Source organism: Pelophylax lessonae (genome assembly GCF_965119305.1).
Source record: "Pelophylax lessonae genome assembly, chromosome: 7".
Taxonomy (NCBI): domain Eukaryota; kingdom Metazoa; phylum Chordata; class Amphibia; order Anura; family Ranidae; genus Pelophylax; species Pelophylax lessonae.
The window spans coordinates 60440350-60461757 of record NC_138774.1 but is presented as its reverse complement, the minus strand read 5'-3'; the positions used below and the strand labels follow the sequence as shown (position 1 = coordinate 60461757).

The window sequence follows — 21408 nt, the reverse complement described above, 5'->3', positions numbered from 1 at the left end:
ACGTAGTTATAAAGTGTTGTGCTGCATATATTTGAACATATATACTGCTCAAAAAAATTAAAGGAACACTTTGAAAACACATCAGATCTCAATGTGGAAAAATATGATGCTGGATATCTATACTGGTATGCACTGGGTAATGTGTTAGGAAGGAAAGGATGGCACATCGTTTGATGGAAATTAAAATGATCACCCTACAGAGGGCTGAATTCAAAGACACCACAAAAATCTAAGTGAAAAAATGATGCATCAGGCTAGTCCATTTCACTGAAATTTTATTGCAGCAACCCAAAATGGTACTCAGTAGTTTGTATGGCCCCCACGTGCTTGTATGCATGCCTGACAACGTCAGGCTATGCTTCTAATGAGACGACGGATGGTGTCCTGGGGTAATTCCTCCCAGATCTGGACCAGGGCATCACTGAGCTCCTGAACAGACTGAGGTGCAACCTGGCGGCATGAGATGGACCGAAACATAATGTCCCAGTGGTGTTCTATTGGATTTAGGTCAGACGAGGGTGGGGCCCTTCAATGGTATTAATTCCTTCATCCTCCGGGAACTGGCTGCATACTCTCACCTTATGAGGCCAGGCATTGTCGTGCACCAGGAGGAACCCAGAACCCACTGCACCAGCATAGGGTCTGACAATGGGTCCAAGGATTTAATCTCGATACCTAATGGCAGTGAGGGTGCCATTGTCTAGCCTGTAGAGTTATGTGCGTTCGTCCATGGATATGCCTACCCAGACCATCACTGACCCACCACCAAACCGGTCATGTTGAACAGCCAGCAAAATGTTTTTCACAGCTTCTCCAGACCCTTTCACTTCTGTCACGTGCTCAGGGTGAACCTGCTCTCATCTGTGAAAAGCACAGGGCGCCAGTGGCAGACGTAACAATTCTGGTGTTCAATGGCAAATGCTAATTGAGCTCCACAGTGCCAGGCAGTGAGCACAGAGCCCACTAGAGGACGTCGGGCTCTCAGGCCACCCTCATGAAGTCTGTTTCTGATTGTATGGTCAGAGACATTCACCCCAGTGGCCTGCTGGGGGTCATTTTGTAGGGCTCTGGCAGTGCTCATCCTGTTCCTCCTTGCACAAAGGAGCAGATACCTGTCCTGTTGATTGGTTAAGGACCTTCTAAGGCCCTGTCCAGCTCTCCCAGAGTAACTGCCTGTTTCCTGGAGTCTCCTTCGTGCTCTTGAGACTGTACTGGGTGACACAGCAAACCTTCTGGCAATGGCACGTATTGATATGCAATCTCTATAAGGTCGCGGTATCGCCTCATCCTACCAGTAGTGACACTGAACCTAGCCAAATGCAAAACAAGTGAAAAACAATCAGAAAAGATGAGTATTTGGAAAAAAAAAAAAAGAGTAGGGGAAAAAGTCAGTGGCCTCCACCTGTAAAAACCATTCCTATTTTGGAGGTCGTCCAATTGCTGCCCATCTAGTGCACCTGTTGTTAATTTCATTAACACCAAAGCAGCTAAAACTGATTAACAATCCCCTCTGCCACTTAACTGATCATATCAATATCCCAGGAGTTTAATTGACTTGATGCTATACTCTGATTAAAAAGTGTTCCTTTAATTTTGCAGGGTTCAGGAATGCGCTATGTACAGGGTTCAGGAATGCGCTATGTACAGAGTACAGGGTTCAGGAATGCCTTACATACAGAGTACAGGGCTCAGGAATGCCTTATGTAAAGAGTAAGGGCTCAGGAATGCCTTTACAGAGTACAGGGTTCAGGAATGCCTTACATACAGAGTACAGGGCTCAGAAGTGCAGAGTTCTGGAGTCCGATATGCACAGGGAGTAAGTTTATGGTGTGTTTTACATACATAGTGCACTAGGTACAGACTGCAGGTTTCTGGAGTGCATTTTGCACAGGGAGCATGGTCCTGGAGTGCGTTATGCACAGAGTAAAGGGTTCAGGAGAGTGCCAGATACAGAGTGTATGGTTCTGGATTGCATTATGCACATGGTGCAGGGTTCAGTAGAGTGCTAAAGAGTGCAGGGTTCTGGAATGCATTATTTACAGGAAGGTGGGTTCTGGAGTGCGTTATGTACTGGGTTCTGGAGTATGTACTGGGTTCTGGAGTGCACTATGTACAGGAAGGTGGTTTCTGGAGTGCAATATGTACTGGGTTCTGGAGTGTGTTATGTACTGGGTTCTGGAGTGTGTTATGTACTGGGTTCTGGAGTACATTATGTACTGGGTTCTGGAGTACATTATGTACTGGGTTCTGGAGTACGTTATGCACAGGGTGTAGGAGTGTGTTATGTACTGGGTTCTGGAGTATGTTATGCACAGGGTTCTGTAGTGCGTTATGCACAGGGTTCTGGAGTGTGTTATGTACAGGAAGGTGGGTTCAGGAGTACGTTATGTACTGGGTTCTGGAGTGCATTATGTACAGGAAGGTGGGTTCTGGAGAGCGTTATGTACAGGAAGGTGGGTTCTGGAGTGCATTATTTACTGGGATCTGGAGTGCGTTATGTACAGAAAGGTGGGTTCTGGAGTGCGTTATGTACTGGGTTCTAGAGGGCGTTATGTACAGGAAGGTGGGTTCTGGAGAGCGTTATGTACAGGAAGGTGGGTTCTTAGAGTGCAGTATGTACAGGATGGTGGGTTCTGTAGTGTGTTATGTACAAGAATGTGGGTTCTGGAGTGCAGTATGTACAGGAAGGTGGGTTCTGGAGTGTAGTATGTACAGGAAGGTGGGTTCTGGAGCGCATTACATACAGAGGGAAGGGTTCTGGAGTATGTTATGCACAGGGTTCAAGAGAGCACTTGGTGCAGAGTCCATTCATCCATCTACATCTCAATAATGCACCTCTCCTCAGCTGCTACAACCTCTGCAACACACACAAACACCTCTCCTCTCCCCTCATCTTCCCATCCCCCCTTCCCCAAAGCTCCACCATCTTCCACATGAATACCTTTCTAAAAGCACCTTTTTGTTTCTGGCTGCCACAGCTTCCTTTCTTACACTCATATTCAGCTCCTGAACTCCCCCAATAGATAGGAGATCAGGGAGGGTGTTGAAGGAGCTGTGGGAGAGCTGCTCTGCTTTCACTTTCAACTACAGAAGGCTAAAAACCCTGCCTTGGCACCTTTTCCCTGGCAGGCAATGTATGGATTCCTCTTTCTCTATGCACATGTTGCTCGACAAAGGGGGCGGGTATGGGTAGCAGTCCCGCCCATCCCTGACATCACAGGCAGGGACTCGCAGATCCTATACATGGAGATGGGTGACACAGCAAACGCATTTCCAGAACTTCCTTCCGTGGTCACTGATCCCAGCACCACCCCTTCAGCTACGGCAGCCCATCTGGCTAAAGCTGCCCCCTTTCACAGCCCTCCTGGCTAACTTCTCCGCACAGTCCTCTCAGACTGACACTCTCTCCACTGTCCTCCCAGGCTCACCAGCCCACCTGTCTGATTTTTCAGGAGATCTCCCGGACGTGCTGACCTGCTCCTTCTGTCCTCCTACTTGCTCCCCTGCCACCAAGAAAGGATTCCTCCATGGGTTGTAGAGGGTCCCTCCAGCACCCGAGACCCAGGCCTGAAGTCACACCCCCCCCCCCCGACTAGGGAGCGCCCTCAATGGCCACTGACAGCCTCCTCAGCACTTCATCTCCAATCTTCCACCCAACTGCCCCTGCTGGCATGACTCATGTCTAATTATGAGGTGCCTACCCCTTTCCAGCTCTTTTTTGCTGGGGATTGGTCAAGAAAGACCTCATAAATATGCCAAGCAGCTCCTCTTAGTTCCAACCACCACTTCTGGAAGCTTCTTTAAAGTGGTTGTAAAGTCAGAAGTTTTTTTATCTTAATGCATTCTATGCATTAAGATGAAACGCTTTCTATGTGCAGCAGCCCCCCTAATACTTACCTGAGCCCCATCTCTATCCAATGATGTGCAGGACTGCCTCGCCCATCTGGGGCTCTCCCTCCTGAATGGTTGTGACCCAGTAGTGGTACCATTAGCTCCCGCTGCTGTCAATCAAGGTCAGTTAGCCAATCAAGAGAGAGAGAGGGGGGCCGAACTATTGCTCCATGTGTGAATGGACACACGGAGCTGCCATTTGGCTTGGGGGTGCCCATAGCAAGCTGCTTGCTGTGGGGGCACTTAACAGGAGGGAGTTGCCAGGAGCACTGAAGAGGGACCCGAGAAGAGGAGGATCCGGGCTGCTCTGTGCAAAACCACTGCACAGAGTAGGTAGGTATTACATGTTTGTTATTTTTAAAGAAAAAAAATTATACTTTCAAACGTTAAGATTCTAGAAAACGGGGGAGGCACCAGAGATGCTGATTACCGAGTCAACCAGCCTCCCTGAGTCACTCAACCCTGACCCAGGCCTGGCTCTCAGCCAGACCAATTTCCTATCTTAACAAATCTATATACATCTAGCACAGTAGAGGGTGCTACATACATACCTACATTGGTCTAGCTTGGACCAAGGTAATAATGCATACACCATACCTGGTAGAAGCCCCTGGAAACTAAAAATCACTGAAGTAGACATTACTACTTCAGTGATCTCTACTTACTTTTGGGTCCCGTGCTGAATGCCCTGCTGTATTCTAAACACAAGAGGTTGGCCGCTCGGTATGGCAAAGTATTCTCTGATTGGACGAGGTGGAGAGCATGACATCACCGCTCCGGTTCTCCACCTTGTCCAATCAGAAAATGCTTTGTATTCATTTGGAAAAGGCAAAGCATTCTTTGAATGTCGCCTGTGCTGAGACTCCTCTGTTCAGAATGCATCAGGGCAGCCTCTCCAGCAGGACTCGGAAGCAAGTGGAGATCACTGGATTAGCAATGTCTACTTCAGTAAGGGTGTTTTTATTAAATATAATATACATTTTAAATTTAAATAAAACATTTTGTTATTCTTTAACACTACTATTGTAGATATTCAAGGCAAACAGAAACAAAGAAAGGGCGCACCGACCTAGCGCATTATCCTCAATAGGCTTTATTCACGCAACATATAAAATGGCTACTCACAAACACAGGTGAAAAATGATCATATCAAGCTCAGTTGCTCCAGTGTCAGGAATAGTCCATATGTTAGTCCATAATCCGATAAGATGACGGTTGACGCGTTTCGAGGCTCAGCCTCTTCCTCAGAGCTATTCTTCTATTGTAGATATTCTTCTGGTTTTCAGTATCTTCATTTCATTTTGATTTCAGGTCCTGTTAGGAAATATATTCCTATATTCAAATTTATTATGAAACATGATATGCCTTTTCTGTCTTATGTACATTTAGGCTTTAAGTTGTAATAACATGATGGAGGCTCTAACCCTTCTCCGATATACAAAGAAATGTGTTTTTTCTTTAGCAGTTTGTGTCTGTGTCTGAAAACGGGAGAGTTTTAACATACCGATAATTTCCTGTAGCAATGAGAAGGGAGGGTAAAGCTCCATAAGATCCCTTTCACATGGGCAGCTGTCTCTACCACCCTCTGAAAATCGATCTGTGGTGGAAGGAGGTAGAGCCACCACTTCTCGGTACTCAGAAGGCAATGCTGTCACCTGAATGTGTTTTTTTGAGGAGCTGATTCTTTTAAAAAATTTAAATAACATGTTGCAACCACGAGTCAAGCATTGGCTCATAGGTTGTTGCATGGTCTTATTGACCTTAAAGGGCATGTTTGACAGGTGGCATTGCTGTCAAACTTGGCAGATTGAATTACAAATTTGCCTTGGCCACACAGCATGTCTACAGGCCCCCTTGGCCTGCCATCTCCACTTGTAAGAGGGCAGTTTTTTGGGGGGGGGGGGGATGCTAAAAATGTTGCTTCCTGACTGCCCATGTGAAAGAGACCTAATCAGGACACAGACTACAAATTAAACCCTACCAGAGATTCTATTCTTTCCTCAATCCATCAAGAACTATTTAAAAAAAATTGGGCTGAGGTTGGGTTTGAGGCTTTCTAGTGTCTACTGAGACATGTTGGCATATGTTATATTTGTTCTGGAGTTAATGGAATAACAGCAAAAAGTCTGACATGAAATTTCTGTTTCTTTTTAAAGGTTAACAGAAGGAAGATCTTCCTATGCATCCTGCTTTGTCTGTCTTTGACTTACTTCATTTATGTAAAGTCCCTGATGTGAGTAAAAGCATGAGTCTTCTTTTCTTTAAAGGGGTTTTTCATCTTCAAGAATAAAGGGGAACCTCTATACATGCCCTGCATGGTAGGATAATACCACCCAGAACTCCATAAATTGGGGTAGAAGAGCAGCTACCATACAAGCGGGAACAAAATCCACCATCGGAAACCCAGCAGGAAGGGAAATAGAGACACAGAGCAGACATGGAAATCCATATCAGGAGAATTTGGGGGGCGGGGGCAGGGCCATCTTACCGAATGGGTATGCTGGGAAGTTGCCCCGGGCCCCACTTGCCTGGGGGGCCCCACCTACCCAGCCCCAGCCAAGCATTATTCCGGATTCCCGTGTGCATCCCACCACCGAACTTAGCAGGTGGCAAGTGCCTGTCTGTCCTGCGCTACTGTCAGGCCACTTGGGTCGTGGAGGGGGAGCCCACAACTGCAGGAATGCCTGTCCACCTCCACGGGAATGGGCACACACAGGACAGTCGAGTCTTACTCCCGTCCTTGTGTGGGTGTTCACCTGACCCAGCCACTGAACTTGGAAGCTGTCATTAGCCTGGCATTGCTGTACCAATAAATATTGCCTTATCGATAATTTGCATTTTTATTCTCGTGGGCGATTGTGTAGGCGGGGCCCCAGTGCACTGCATTGCCCGGGGGCCTATAATGCTCTTAAGATGGCACTCTGCGGCAATGGTTTTCTAACCCATGAACCAAGCTAAAGCATGGTTTATAGCAAGGTATCTTCTTCTGTGACTGCAGTTATGTTTACTTATACTAAATGAAATACTAATAGCACCCCAATTGTCTGCTCCACTTACAAATCTCTGTGGATCTTCCACCTCTCCATAAAGAGAGCCAGTCACCAACTAAAAAGTTGCAGGAAAAGCGACACTAAAACGAAATATTTTGAATACTTACTTGTCGTGTTTTATTTTCTATGGCTTGTTTTTATATTACATGTGCAATGTGTCCTTGTACTTGAAAGAAAAATGGACCATTGTGTAGTGGGGAAGCGCAACTGTTCTTTAATCCATTCTTGCATGGACATGGGGTAGGACCTGGCACAGGGCACAAGGTAGTGACCCTGGCAAAGGGCCGCCAGGGTGCCAATGATAAGCTGCCCTTTCAAGGAAAGAGCATTGGGGGACCCATCCAGGCTTAGCTGATACCTGCTGATGGCCCTCTGCATACCTGCTTCAGGCCTTATGCCAATGGACCCCTCCCTACTTCTCAGTGCAGCTGTAAGTTCCTGGAGAAGTTCCCCTATAGTGGTTACAGGAATGGGGAATCACCTTTTCAACTATTTCCAAAATATTTTCTATACTGATGACACGCAACTGTATCTTTCTACCCCTCAGTTCACCCCATCAGTCTCCAATAATTTATTAATGAACATATCAGTCTGGATGTCTCACCACTTCCTTAACCACTTAAGCCCCGGAAGATTTTACCCCCTTCCTGACCAGGGCTTTTTTTGCGATTCGGCACTGCGTCACTTTAACGGACAATTGCGCGGTCGTGCGACGCTGTACCTAAACGAATTTGACATCCTTTTTTTCCCACAAACAGAGCTTTCTTTTGATTACCTGTGCGATTTTTACTTTTTGCGCTATAAACAAAAAAAGAGCGTCAATTTTGCAAAAATAACAATATTTTTCACATTTTTTTATATGAAATTCCCCCAAAAAAATGTAAAAATCAAAATTTTTTTACATTTTTGGCCAATTTGTTTTCTGCTACATGTTTGGTAAAAAAAATCACAAAAAGCGTATTTTTGATTGGTTTGCGCAAAAGTTATTGTGTTTACTAACAAAGGGAAAGATTTCTGTCATTTTTGGTGTTTTTTTTTTTAACGCGTAATGGCGGCGATCTGCGATTTCTTTTGCGGGACTGTGACATTGGGGCTGACAGATCGGACCCTTGACTGACATTTTTAACACTTTTGGGGTTACCAGTGACATTACTGCAGTAATCAGTGCTATACATATGCACTGTTACTGCAAAATGACACTGGCAGGGAAGGGGTTAACTTTATTGGGGAAGGACAGGTTAAGTGTGTCCCTAGGGGCGTGCTTCTTACTGTGATTGGACATGGCTTGAGGTGTAGGAACAGTGATCATTCCTACACAGGGGAGAATGACAAGCGGCTTGTTTACATTAGCCGCCTGCCTTTCTCCCTTCACGGCGGACGATCACGAGTGACCGGCGGACATCGGGTCCGCTGGTCACATGCACCGACTTCCCAGGGAACGAGCCGGGGCGGGCGCGCGCCTCTGCGGCTCACAAGGAAGTGACAGGTTAGTGACGTACCGGTACGTCACTTTGCCTGGATTGGGGCTGACCGCCGCAGTTTATGTACTTGCGGCGGTCGGCAACCGGTTAACCACTTAAGCCCCAGGCCTATTTCGGACACTTTTTGTTTGCAAGTTAAAACCAGTATCTTTTCCTAGAAAACTACTTAGAACCCCCAAACATTATATATATTTTTTTAGCAAAGACTCTGGAGAATAAAATGTCGGTCATTGCAATATTTTTTGTCACGCAGTATTTGCGCAGCGGTCTTTAAAACGCCATTTTTTGGAAATCACATTTCACTGCATTTAAAAAATACTAAACAGTAAAGTTAGCCCATTTTTTTGTATATTGTGAAAGATGATGTCACGCCGAGTAAATAGATACCCAACATGTTACAGTTTAAAATTGCCCCCGTGGGATGGCGACAAACTTCGGTCAATAGAGATCTCAATAGGCGACGCTATAAAAATTTTTAACGGTTACCAGTTTAGAGTTAGAGTGTAGCTCTTTTTTTTTAATTATTGCCCACGCTCTGGCGATCGCGGCGATACCTCACATGTGTGGTTTGAACAGCGATTTCATTTGCGGCTCGACTTCCGTGTACGTTTTTTTTTTTGTGTGAGCTAACGGTGACGGGGGCGGCTAAATTTTTTTTATTTTTTTTCCTATTTATTTTTTTTTTTAACTTTATTACAGTTTCTAAAAAAAAATTAAAATTTGATCACTTTTATTGCTGTCACAAGCAATGAAAACATCCCTTGTGACACCAGAATGCAGTGTACTCTTTATGGAGGGATCGAGGGTCTAAAAGACCCTCGACCCCTCCACTACATGAAAATGGCGTTTTTGCATACAGCCATTTTTTAAATTTGCCGCCTTTTGCAGCACAGTAACCCGGAAGTGACGTCATGGACGCCGCCTCCGGGTTACGTCATCGGAGACCCGATCAAAGCCGTTTCCGGCATTGATCGGGACTCCATCCAGCCGGCGGACGTGCCGGCTGGGTGCTCGGGGCTCCTGGTGGGACGGGAGCCCCGAGCAAAGTCACGGAAGGTGGCGGGAGGGGGGGGGACGTCCCCTCCCGCTCACCCGGGGAACGATCGAGCGGCTCCCGAGCCGCATCGGTCGTTACCGACGGAAAGCCGACTGTTGGCTCTAAACCACCGGGATGGTGTCTCTAGCTAGAGGCATCATCCCGGTATACTACCTCAAAGTTTGCCGACGTAGCCCTACGTCACTTTGCGATAAGTGGTTAAAGTCAATCTTTCCAAAACTGGGCTCATAATTCCTCACCCCCTGTGCCCCTTCCCAACTATTTCAGTGAGAGGAATGGTCAAACCTCCCACATTTTTGAAATGGGAACAAGGGAAACCTATTAGAAAAACTATGTAGGCATAAGACACACCCCCTGTCACGCCCCCCTAAAGGAGAATTATACAATGCTTTTTTTAAGACTATTATTCCTGTATATTGACGTTTGACATTTACAAATGCAACCATTTAGAAATTGGATGAAAGGTTTAGCACTGGGAAACACTTTTTGAAAGATAAATAGTGAATTTTATATATAACTATATAGATCAGACCAAAATCAGGGACAGATGAGCAGGAAAGAGGAACAGAGGGACATAGTTTCAAATCAGGGATAGTCCCTCGAAATCAGGGACAGTTGGGAGCTATGGAAATGGTACAACTATCAGTCGCTCCCCCCAGATGCCAGGGTGCTAGATGTCATTCTGGACTGACATACACAGGGACGATCCCAGGCGGGTTCTTAGGGTGCAGTGCGCCCAGGCGCCGCCTGGTGGGGGGCGCACTATCCTCTCCCGACCGCAAGTCTCTCACTGCAGCCTCGGAGCTGCCTGCTATATCCTTTGTAGTTGTGAGCTGAGGGGAGGGGCGACAGTGGGGGAGGCAAATTGACACCCACATTTTTTTCTAGCAGTTTTGTGTGCAGGGCCGCTTCTATTAGTGCACATAAGTCAGGGGCGCCGGAGGTGCCCCCTCCTCATTGTCTGGGGTTAGGGACAGCAGAAGGAAAGGGGACTTCTGGACCGACAAGCTCCATGTCTCCCCCCCGTCCAGGCGGGCAGATGGTGCATCCCAGTGAGCTGGGACACAAAGCAGCATCAGCAGATGGGCTGTCTTTGGAGCCTGGCCGGGGGGCGGAGACTAAAGGTCAGCTGACTCGTGAGGGCTGAATGTGGAGGGCTGGAGCTGATCTCGGCAGAGGTGTCACTGCTGCTAGTGTCAGACACCACGGAGCCAAAGTGAGTACTCATAGGCGTGCACACACTTATCATCTCATGCACATTACATACTTGCCCACAGCAGTGACTGTCCCACTACAGCTCTCAAACTCTTTTTCTATCTTCCCCAGAAATCTCCTGTACATTCTATCTGTTCCCTGATTTTCTTAGATTCCCTCCATCTCAGTGTCTGCTCAGAGAACCTGGAGGTGGGTTCTGCTGACACTGTGCAAGTATGGGGTGAGCTGATGTTCTAAGAAAAGTAAATTTAGGGAGATAAGCTGTCCGTTTTACATCAGCACTAATCAGGAGGATTTGATTGCAGGGAGATGAGAATGATAGAGCTATTACTACATACACCCCCCCCCCCCCCCACACACACTCTGTGTATGTCCAGATAATGTGAAGAAAATTTATGACCATTCCATTAACCCTCTGTTATCAAAGTCTAATTCCTCACATTACCTAACCACTCAATACAAGTTAACTGTCCTCAATAAACAGAGCAGAGCACAGTGTTCATGGCCATTTACATGGTAGTGCAATTCTATGAACACTACATATTTGGAGAAAATCTGTTATTTTGAATTTACACAGTTTAGCTTTTTTTTTGCACACAAGCGCAGGTGTGGTTTTTATGCATCACATGTAGGGCTGCCCATTCATTTCAATGGGCTACCCTACTCATGAGCAACATGGAAAAGAAGTCCCTTCCCCATCCCCCACCAGCACTGCCACTGATCCCACTGTCATATACTACCCTAGCCTGTCCGTATACTACCCTACCTAGCCTGTCCGTATACTACCCTACCTAGCCTGTCCGTATACTACCCTACCTAGCCTGTCCGTATACTACCCATTATGGAAGTGTATGTGTAGTGTACTACATTACATGGTCTAAGGCTCGGTTTCCACTAGTGCGACTTGACACATGTCAAGTCGCACAGCAAGTCAAAAGCCATTGTTTTCAATGGGGCCCGTTTCCACTGCCGCGTCTTGAGTTGCGGCGACTTCAAAAGTAGATCATGCACTACTTTTGAGCCGTCTTCAGTGCGACTTCCCTCTATAATGAGGGACAAGTCTCACTGAAAGCCGCAAACAACTTAAGCTACGAAGTCGCGCTAGAAGTAGCATGACCTCTTAGCCGCACTAGTGGAAACTGAGCCTGACTGTAACTTAGACTGAAGTTTAATGCATAGTAAAACGTTTTAGGCTTATGGAAGTGTATGTGTACTAATAATGCGCATTGTGCCGCACATTCACGAGCATATAGGGGGGGGGCAGCAATTTTTATTTTGCCTAGGGTGCCAAAAATCCTTGCACCAGCCCTGGAGAGGAGGAGCCATACAGAGGAAGCAGCGGCTTTGCTCTCTACTGCAGCCTCCTGCTTTCTCTGTACGGCTCCTCCTCTCACAGGCGGAGTGCATTTGATATCACTCCGCCTGTGAGCCGGGACTATGGAGGGGCCGTTCTAACAGTGTCAGCCGCAGCCCCGCTGAGATATCACACAAGAGCTTTACACCACAGAGCCCAGCACACCACAGAGCCCAACACACCACAGAGCCCAACATACCATTTTTTTATTGTTTGGTGACACTCTAATGTAGTCTCTCATCGGGGATGGAGGGGATTCTTTCTATCAGAGACTCTCCAATAGGCACAGAGAGGGCCTCTGTAAGATAAACCCCCCTCCAGGTCCCATTAGACTCTGTTGTAGTCTCTAATGGGGCCTGGTGGGGGGTCTTTCTAACATAGACTTTAAAATGCACACAGAGATGACCTCTGTTCGAGAGACCCCCCTCCAGGTCCAATGATACAACCCCATTGTAGTCTCTAATGGGGCCTGGTGGAGGCTCTTTCTAACAGACTCTCTAACAGAGGCCCTCTCTGTGTTCCTTGGAGAGACCCCCTCCAGGTCCCATTAGGAATGGGGAGGAGTTAGTAAGATGACCACGCCCACACGGGGGGCGCCATAAATATTTCTGCACCCAGGCGTCTGTTACCCTAGGATCGGCCCTGGACATACACATCCAATCACTTGACAAATCTTGCCACCTCATCCTCCGTAACATCTCTAAAATAAACCAACAAACACCACAAAGCTACAAATTGACTCCCCTATTATCTCTCACCTCAACCATTGAACCTCCTTGTTGGCCTACCTTTACATACTTTTTTCATTTTGGATAGAGTAAGGATTATAACCTCTGTCAGATTTTTTTTTGCCATTTGTGTCCCATTACAGAGATTTTCCTTCACTTCCTGTCACAAAGCCAAACAGAAAGTGAGAAGAAATCCCTGCAAATAAAATGAATTTCTTGGGGACCCCCTGGTCACCAGAACTAGTGTCCCCATTGGAAGATTTCCCCTCTTTTACTTTTGTGGGGACAACCCAAAATGTGGTTTTTTCTTTTACTTTCACTTTCAATGATAATGGTAGACAAAACAGTGAGTGTGAATCTCCATAATGGGGCAGAAATAAAAACCTGACAAGGAGCCTAATCCATCTCCACTCTATCCAAAACTAAAAACAGTCTTGCCTTTCTTTAGTTATACTTATAAGATTTTTTTTCCCTTTGTTTTCATCTGATGAACTGGCCAATAACACACCTCTAGTATTTGAGCGCCTCCACTCTGGATGAAAGAGCACAGGCAGGGCCTGCCCTACATTGGGTCCCACTGGGTCTTTTGGACCCAGGCAGAACTTTATACTCAGGCTATCACCCCTTCTCCCATTTTGATAGTGCGGGAGTCACACACTTTTTATTACATTAAGAAGGGCGGCAGAGGCAGGTCTTTAACCACTTGGCGCCCAGGCTATAGCCGAAAGACGGCTACAGCGCAGGCTTAAAATGCTGGGAGGGCATCCATGAAAGTCCTCTTGTTCTCGTGCTGCCCATGCTCCCCCTGGGGCATGCGGGTGGCAAGCTCTGTGATTGCCGAGTCCTTAGGACTCGGCTGATCACAGATCGGGATAAAGGGCCTATCACAGCGGGCCCTTTTCCATGTGATCAGCTGTCAGCCAAAGACAGCTGATCGCGGAAGTAAACAGAAGCCAGTTATCGGCTTTTTTTATTTCCCTCACACTGTCAGCGTGAAGAAAAGAAGAAAGCCGGCTTCTGTTAGAACACGGGTGGGGAACCTACGTACCGGGGACCGTATGCGGCCCTCGAAGTCATTTGGTCCGGCCCCCCATTTAGCGGAGTCTGTGTCTCTCAGCTGATCTGTCAGAACAGAGCCAATTCTTCCTGTATAGTTCCGGCTCCGTTCTGCCAGTCTGAATGAGTCACAGGCGGAGTGATATTAAATGAACTCCACCTGTGACCAATACAGGAAACATCGCCTCTTCCTCCAGCGCGGCACCGCTGCTAGCCAGCATTTCCCGCCAGCAGCACACACAGCAGTACCAGCCAGAGCCAGCAGTACCAGCCAGAGACAGAAGTACCAGCCAGAGCCAGCAGTACTCACAGCAGTACCAGCCAGAGCCAGCAGTACTCACAGCAGTACCAGCTAGAGCCAGCAGTACTCACAGCAGTATAAGGCAGAGCCAGCAGTACCCACAGCAGTACCAGCCAGAGCCAGCAGTACCCACAGCAGAGCCAGCAGTACCCACAGCAGCACCAGCCAGAGTCAGCATTGCCCACAACAGTACCAGCCAGCAGTACCTACAGCACAGTACCAGCCAGCAGTACCCACAGCAATACCAGCCAGCAGTACCAGCCTGAGCCAGCAGTACCAGCCAGCAGTACTAGCCAGCAGTACCAGCCAGCAGTATCCACAGCACAGTACCAGCCAGCAGTACCAGCCTGAGCCAGTAGTACCCCAGGCAGTACCTACAGCACATTACCAGCCTGAATCAGCAATACCCACAGCAGTACCAGCCTGAGCCAGCAGTACCAGCCAGCAGTACCCACAGCACAGTACAAGCCAGCAGTACCAGCCTGAGCCAGCAGTACCCACAGCAGTACCAGCCAGCTGTACCCACCAGCAGTACCAGCCAGCTATACCCGCCAGCAGTTCTTTTCAAAACTTACCACCACAAAGTCGACTGCGCTCCAGACTGACCGACGCAAACCTGGAAAACCAGTTGCAAGTAGCAACATCATCAATACCAGCTAACATCACACACCTCACCAAAGAGAAGCAGTTGCAGCTATCACATTAGGGGTGAGTTAATTAAATTTTTGACCAAATATCACAGGCACATTTTATGTTGATAACTTTGTACGGCCCCCGAATTATTTTATAAATACCCAAATGGCCCTTGGCAGAAAAAAGGTTCCCCACTCCTGTGTTAGAGGGACATCAGGCCCCCTTAGTAACCTCCAGTCTACTAATCAGTGCCCACCAGTGCCATCTATCAGTGCTCATCAGTAGTTCTTATCAGTGCCCACCAGTGCCACCTATCAGTGCCCATCAGTGCTGCCAATCAGTGCCTCATCATCAGTGCTGTCTATCAGTGCCCCCTATCAGTGCCCACCAGTGCCACCTCTCCGTGCTGCCTATCAGTGCCACATATCAGTGACCAATAGTTCCACCCATCAGTGCAGCCTCGTTAGTGCCTACTGATCAGTGCCCACCATTGCTGCCTCATCAGTGCCACCTATCAGTGCCACCTATCAGTGCCCATAAGTGCCACCATATTAGTGCCCATTAATGCAGCCTATCAGTACCCATCAGTGCAGCCTATCAGTGCCCATCAGTGCAGCCTTGTCAGCGCACATCAGTGAAGGAGAAAAATGACTACATCATGATATAAAATAATGGATGTGGGGGCCTTTTGGTGGGCGTGATTTTTTTTTAGTGGGGTGGGGGCAGCATTTCATTCTTGGACCTAGGCAGCACAATGTCTTGGGCCAGCTCCGAGCACAGGGGACACAGCAGACAGCAGTATTGTCAGTCTGGGGGAAGGGGAGTGTTAGATATATTAGCAGATTTAAATACACTAACAAATTGAAGCCAAACTCCATCGGATCAGGATGATAACCCGACTTGTGGTGCGACTTGTGCTCTGAGAATTTAGAGGGGGAACTCCACACCAAAATGGGAAAAAAACGGCGTGGGGATCCCCCCCAGGTTCCAAACCAGGCCCTTCGGGTCTGGTATGGATTTTGAGGGGAGCCTCATGTCGAAAAAAAACGGCGTGGGGTCCCCCCCAAAATCCATACCAGTCCCTTATCCGAGCATGCAGCCCGGCAGGCTAGGAAAGGGGAGGGAATGAGCGAGTTCTGCACCCCCCCACCCCAAAGCACCTTGCTCCCATGTGATGAGGACAAGGGCCTCTTCCCGACAACCCTGGGCGGTGGTTGTGGGAGACATCGTCGGAGAAGGACCGGATTAAGAAGAAGACCAGAGGGGTGAAGAGAAGAGGCTCCTACTGTGTCCAATCACAGCGGGAACAGACCACTGGCAGCGCTCGCGCGCCCCAGAGCACAAGCCGACATACAGGTACGTTGGTTCGCAGAGGAGGGCCGCCCTACCGCAGTATATCTGCTCTAGGCGGTCCTTAAGTGGTTAAAGTGACACTAAACTTTATCCTTTTCCCCAAAAATTATTCATGCACAACCATTACCAAATGGCCCTGTAATATATTTTTCATGAAATTGTTTCTTACTGTGTTTTCCTTGTAATGTCCTCCGTGAGCTCCCTCCCTAATTGGAACAAGCAGTGCACATTAGTTGCAGTCTTATGTACTGCGCTACACACGTTACAGATTCCATAATCCATAATCCATAGACCATAGTCCATCTCAGGACTGAGCAAGAGAGTGGCTAAGTTCCTACATGCAGTGGGACCTTGGAGAACACTTGTAGTCACTTTGTAGACAGTTGCAGTCTGTACTCTCAACTGCAGGTGGCGCTCGATGGAAGCGGCAATGCAGAAGGGAAAGGAAGTTGTGAGGAACTTGGTTCCTCTATGACTTCCTACGGTCTCGGGAGACAGCTGTCCAATTGGATGCTGATGCCCCATGTGACTCCAGCAGCCATCTTGAGTCAGGCAGAATATATTTAACACTCCAGCTTCTGCTTTTTGCGAGTGGCTAGCATAGGGGTAGTTTCCTTGTCTGGCTGGGATAGTACTTAGTGGTACGGAAAGGTTCCTGTGGAGTAGAGGTGGTGCAGGGACTATGTTTACCTCTCTTCAGGAAGCCTTCCATTTGGGTGTGGACCAGCCAGGCTGCATTCTGCTCCTCATTGCAGACACAGTCGGCATCGCCAAGCCTTCAGGCTTCTGGCACATTCGTAAGTGGCTCTGGATGGGTGTGCCTACCCTCCGGGCAGGACTAAGTTGTGTTGGATTCTTCTACAATATAACTCACTTGCCTAACTCTATGGGGCTTATTTACTAAAACTGGGGAGTGCAAAATCTGTTGCAGCTCTGAATAGAAAACAATCAGCTTCCAAGGCAGGGCTGTCTTTAACGCAGGGCAAAAAGGGCAGCTGTCCCCCGGGCCCAGTCAATTCTGTGGGGTCTAACGCAGCTGCCCCTTCAGCCCATGCTGCCTGCAAATAGTTGATAAGTGTATTCCAGGGGGGCCCCAAGAAGATGTTTGCCCAGGGTCCAATCAATATTAACCACTTACCACAAAGTGACGTATGGGTACGTCGGCAGAATTTGCGGTGTTATACCGGGGTGATGCCCCTAGCTAGAGGCATCACCCCGGTACCGTTGTTTAGAGCCAGCGGTCGGCTTTCCGGCGGTAATGACCAATGAGGTTTGGGAGTCGCTCGGTCGTTACCCCGGCGAGCGGGAGGGACGTCCCGCCGCCTTCCGCGGATTTGCCCGGGTCTCCCGTCCCACCGGGAGACCCGAGCACCCAGCCGGCATGTCCTCTGGCTGGATGGAGTCCCGATCTAAGCTGGATGCGGCTTCGATCGGGTCTCCGATGACGTAACCCGGAGGCGGCGTCCATGACGTCACTTCCGGGTTACTTTGCTGCTAAAGGTGGCAAATTCAAAAAACGAGTGTATTCAAAAATGCCGTTTGCAGCATTTTGAATACATGGAAGTGTATTGGAGGAGTCTGAGGTCTTTTAGACCCCAGATCCCTCCATAAAGAGTACCTGTCACTGCATATTGCTGTCACAAGGGATTACATTGCTTGTGACAGCAATAAAAGTGATCAGATATTTTTTTTTATTAAAACCAGAGATGAAGTTAAAAAAAAAAATAGAATAAATAGGAAAAAAAAAAAATTTAGCCCCCCCCCCCCCCCCCCCGTCGCCGTTAGCTCGCGCACAAAAGAAAACGCATATGGAAGTCGAGCCGCAAATGAAATCGCTGTTCAAACCACACATGTGAGGTATCGGCGCGATCGCCAGAGAGTGAGCAATAATTTAAAGAGAAAGAGCTACACACTAACTCTAAACTGGTAACCGTTAAAATTTTTTAAAGCGTCGCCTATGGAGATTTCTATTGAACGTAGTTTGTCGCCATCCCACGGGTGTGCGCAATTTTAAACCATAACATGTTGGGTATCTATATACTGGGCGTGACATCATTTTTCACAATATACAAAAAAATGGGCTAACTTTACTGTTTATTTTTTCTTTAAATGCAATGAAATGTGATTTTTTGTAATTTTTCCAAAAAAATTGCGTTTTAAAGACCGCTGCGCAAATACCGCGTGACAAAAAATATTGCAATGACCGCCATTTTATTCTCCAGAGTCTTTGCTAAAAAATATATATATATATATATATATATATATATATATATATATATAATGTTTGGGGGTTGTAAGTAGTTTTCTAGGAAAAAATACTGATTTTACCTTGTAAACAAAAAGTGTCAGAAATAGGCCTGGGGCTTAAGTGGTTAAAGACGGCCTTGGTCCCAGGGGTTCCAGCACTGGGAAGGTTAACTGTCATTTACACTAATCAATGGGTACATTTCTGCGCTATAAAAATACAGTGATGATAATTGAACGTGATAAAAGAGAAAGCAGCACACATGGACCTATTGAGAAATCACCCCATCTAGTGGCCAAAAACCATTATGGCAGTATTTTTCAACCACCATAAAATGTGCAAATCCTGAAATACAGAATAACATACTATAAAATTAAGATTATTTCATTAAAAATTGAAGTGTTTTTATGGTATCATGCTATGTGCCTGTACCTTTCTTTACACACATGGTCCCTGAATACCTGGTCTTGAATGTCGTCCTGTTGCTACATCTCAAGATAAGCGTTACCTGGCAGTCTACCTGTATTGTGTCAAGCGTGCAGTGGCTTATCCATTAGTTTGAGTGGCCATCTATATCTGGTAAGCTGCTTTTCGGTGTGCTGTGTTCCATCCACGGGTGACCCTTCCCTGTTTAGAAGAACAGATCGCATCCGCATGCTGGGACTTGTGATTCTTTTCACTTTTTATTGCACAAAGCCTTGTTTCTTTATTCATTCAAGGACTCATGTGGACTTTTCACCTTTTTGTTTTATTATTAAGTTTAATATTTGTTGGAATTGAAATACGGTTAGCGCTACACATATATGTTTGTAGTAATGTCATTTACACTAAACTGACACTTTATTAGTTACTCCTGTTCATTTGCTTGGTAACACAAACTGCTAATCAGCCAATCACATGGCAGCAACTCAATGCATTTAGGCATCTAGGCGTGGTAAAGACGACTTGCTGAAGTTCAAACCGAGCATCCGAATGAGGAAGAAAGGGGATTTAAGTGACTTAGAAGGTGGCATGGTTGTTGGTGCCAGACGGGCTGATCTGAGTATTTCAAAAACTGCTGAGATTTTCACGGACTACCATCCCTCGGGTTTAGTGGTAGGGCAAATAAATCCACCCTATTGAGTCTCTTCTACCATAACTTTCTATTTGCTAGCAGTTTTTTACATTTCAGGTTTAGTTCAACTTTAGGGTGAAGTTCTACTTCGCGTCATCCTCCCCCCATCCTCTACCACATTTGGCACAATACATGTTTTGGGAGAGAACTAGGTACCTTTAGCTTTAGCTCAGATCGGGCAATCTGAGTGGAAGTTGAACACCCCCACCCCCCCCCCTCCCCCCGGCCCGCAGCTTTCTGCAGTCCCAGGAGGCTGCGGGACCATTCACAGCCGGCTTCTTTCAGTAAACATGCCAGAGACCAGCGATAAACTAGCCCACGTGAGGAGGGCGCTGGATCCCTGGACAGCTAAGAGTCAGTTCAAACTAGCGCGACTTGTCAGGCGACTTGTCAGCCTGACAAGTCGCGCTCCCTCACGGTCCATTGACCGCTACAGGACCCGTTCTAATAGGAGCGACACAAGTCGCTCCGACTTAGAAAAAGGGTTCTGTACTACTTCGGGGCGACCTCGGAGCGACTTGCATAGACTTCCATTATGTGAAGTCCCTTCAAGTCGCTCCGAAGTCGTGGTGCATGGGAATGCACAAGTCGCCCCCGAAGTAGTAAGGAGTCGTGTCGCCTCAGTGTGAACCGGCTCTTAGTGCCCTTTTATGTTTATTTTTTTTTTTAAAACGTTTTATTGAAAAATAGAACGAGAACAACAACAACAAGTGGCGAGATGGCCAGGCCAGGTGATACAAGGTGATACAACATTGCACAACAGAAAGCATCGTACATTGCACACATGTCCCGTTGTCAGCAAAACAAAAAAAAAATGAAATAAACACAGTATGCAAAAATAGAACGGGGCGAACTAAACCATATCACATCAAAGGTACAGTACTATGGTGTACAAAAGTAACACAGACGTGTGCCCAAGCTATATTAGCCAAAAAGAGTAAGTGGTTTGTATAAGAGGGTTTCCACATTGAGCAAGTGTCCTTTTATTAAGCAGTGTTCCAGCTGGGGAAAAAACAATGAAAAGTCAGCAGCTACAAATACTGTACCTGATGGCTTTTAATATATAGAAACGTACCTGTCCAGGGAGCCTGCAATGTCGGCACCCCAGCCGATTCTCGGATTGGCTGCCGGATGCTGTCACCGCCATTCATTGTAACAGAAACTGCCAGACATGGGAGTAAGTCACACATATGCAAGTCACAAGCAAGCCTCAAGTCTTAACCTTCAAGTCTCAAGCAAGTCCCAAGTTACTGTGGCGAAAAGCAAGCAAGTCAAGTTGAGTCCCTGCTAGAAGTCAAGCAAGTCAAGTCAAGTCATTTACTTTGGTCAAGTCACAAATCAAGTCAAAATACTGATCTACCCCAATTTTCACCTTTAAATCAGTTAAAAGTCAGTGGTCAGCAAAGGTTTTTTTATTTTCAACAATAACAAAACTGCTTAGTGATTTTTTTCTTGGCATATTAACCACTTTACGTCTGCTCACAGTAATATTACTGCGGCAGAGTGGCTCGTTATCGTCTGACAACGTAGTACTACGTCGTCAGACACTCCCCCTTCTGGGCGGCGCTTGCGCGCCGCCGGAGGCTCGCTCCCGCTGTTTTCATTCACAGCGGGAGTCGGGCCAGGGGAGGAGCAGCGGCGATCGCCGCTGCTCTTACCCGATCGTCGGGGATCGAGTCTGGAGATCTGCCCGCTGTGTGTAAACACAGCGGGCGGATCTCCATAGTGACAGGGAGTGACAGATCGGACTGTTCAGCATAGCTGGACATCCGATCTGTCCATGACTCACTCAGTCACCTCCCCCCCTACACGTCAGTAAGCACCAGGCATACATTAACCCCTCCCTCTCCAATAAAATTAACCCCTTCCCTGCCAGTGTCATTTTTACAGTAACAGTGCATATATATAGCACTGATTACTGCAGTAATGT

At 47.2% G+C, this 21408-nt stretch overlaps 1 protein-coding gene across 4 annotated transcripts in view; it reads left to right on the top strand.

Moving 5' to 3' along the window:
* Nucleotides 1-21408, top strand: part of LOC309560040 (N-acetyllactosaminide alpha-1,3-galactosyltransferase-like) — a 239112-nt gene that overhangs the window by 191092 nt on the left and 26612 nt on the right. For all 4 annotated transcript variants that reach the window (XM_082263546.1, XM_082263545.1, XM_082263544.1 and 1 more), the window contains one exon: nucleotides 6048-6124. In XM_082263546.1, coding sequence (XP_082119672.1) covers nucleotides 6048-6124 — 77 coding nt within the window. The remainder of the gene's footprint in view (nucleotides 1-6047; nucleotides 6125-21408) is intronic.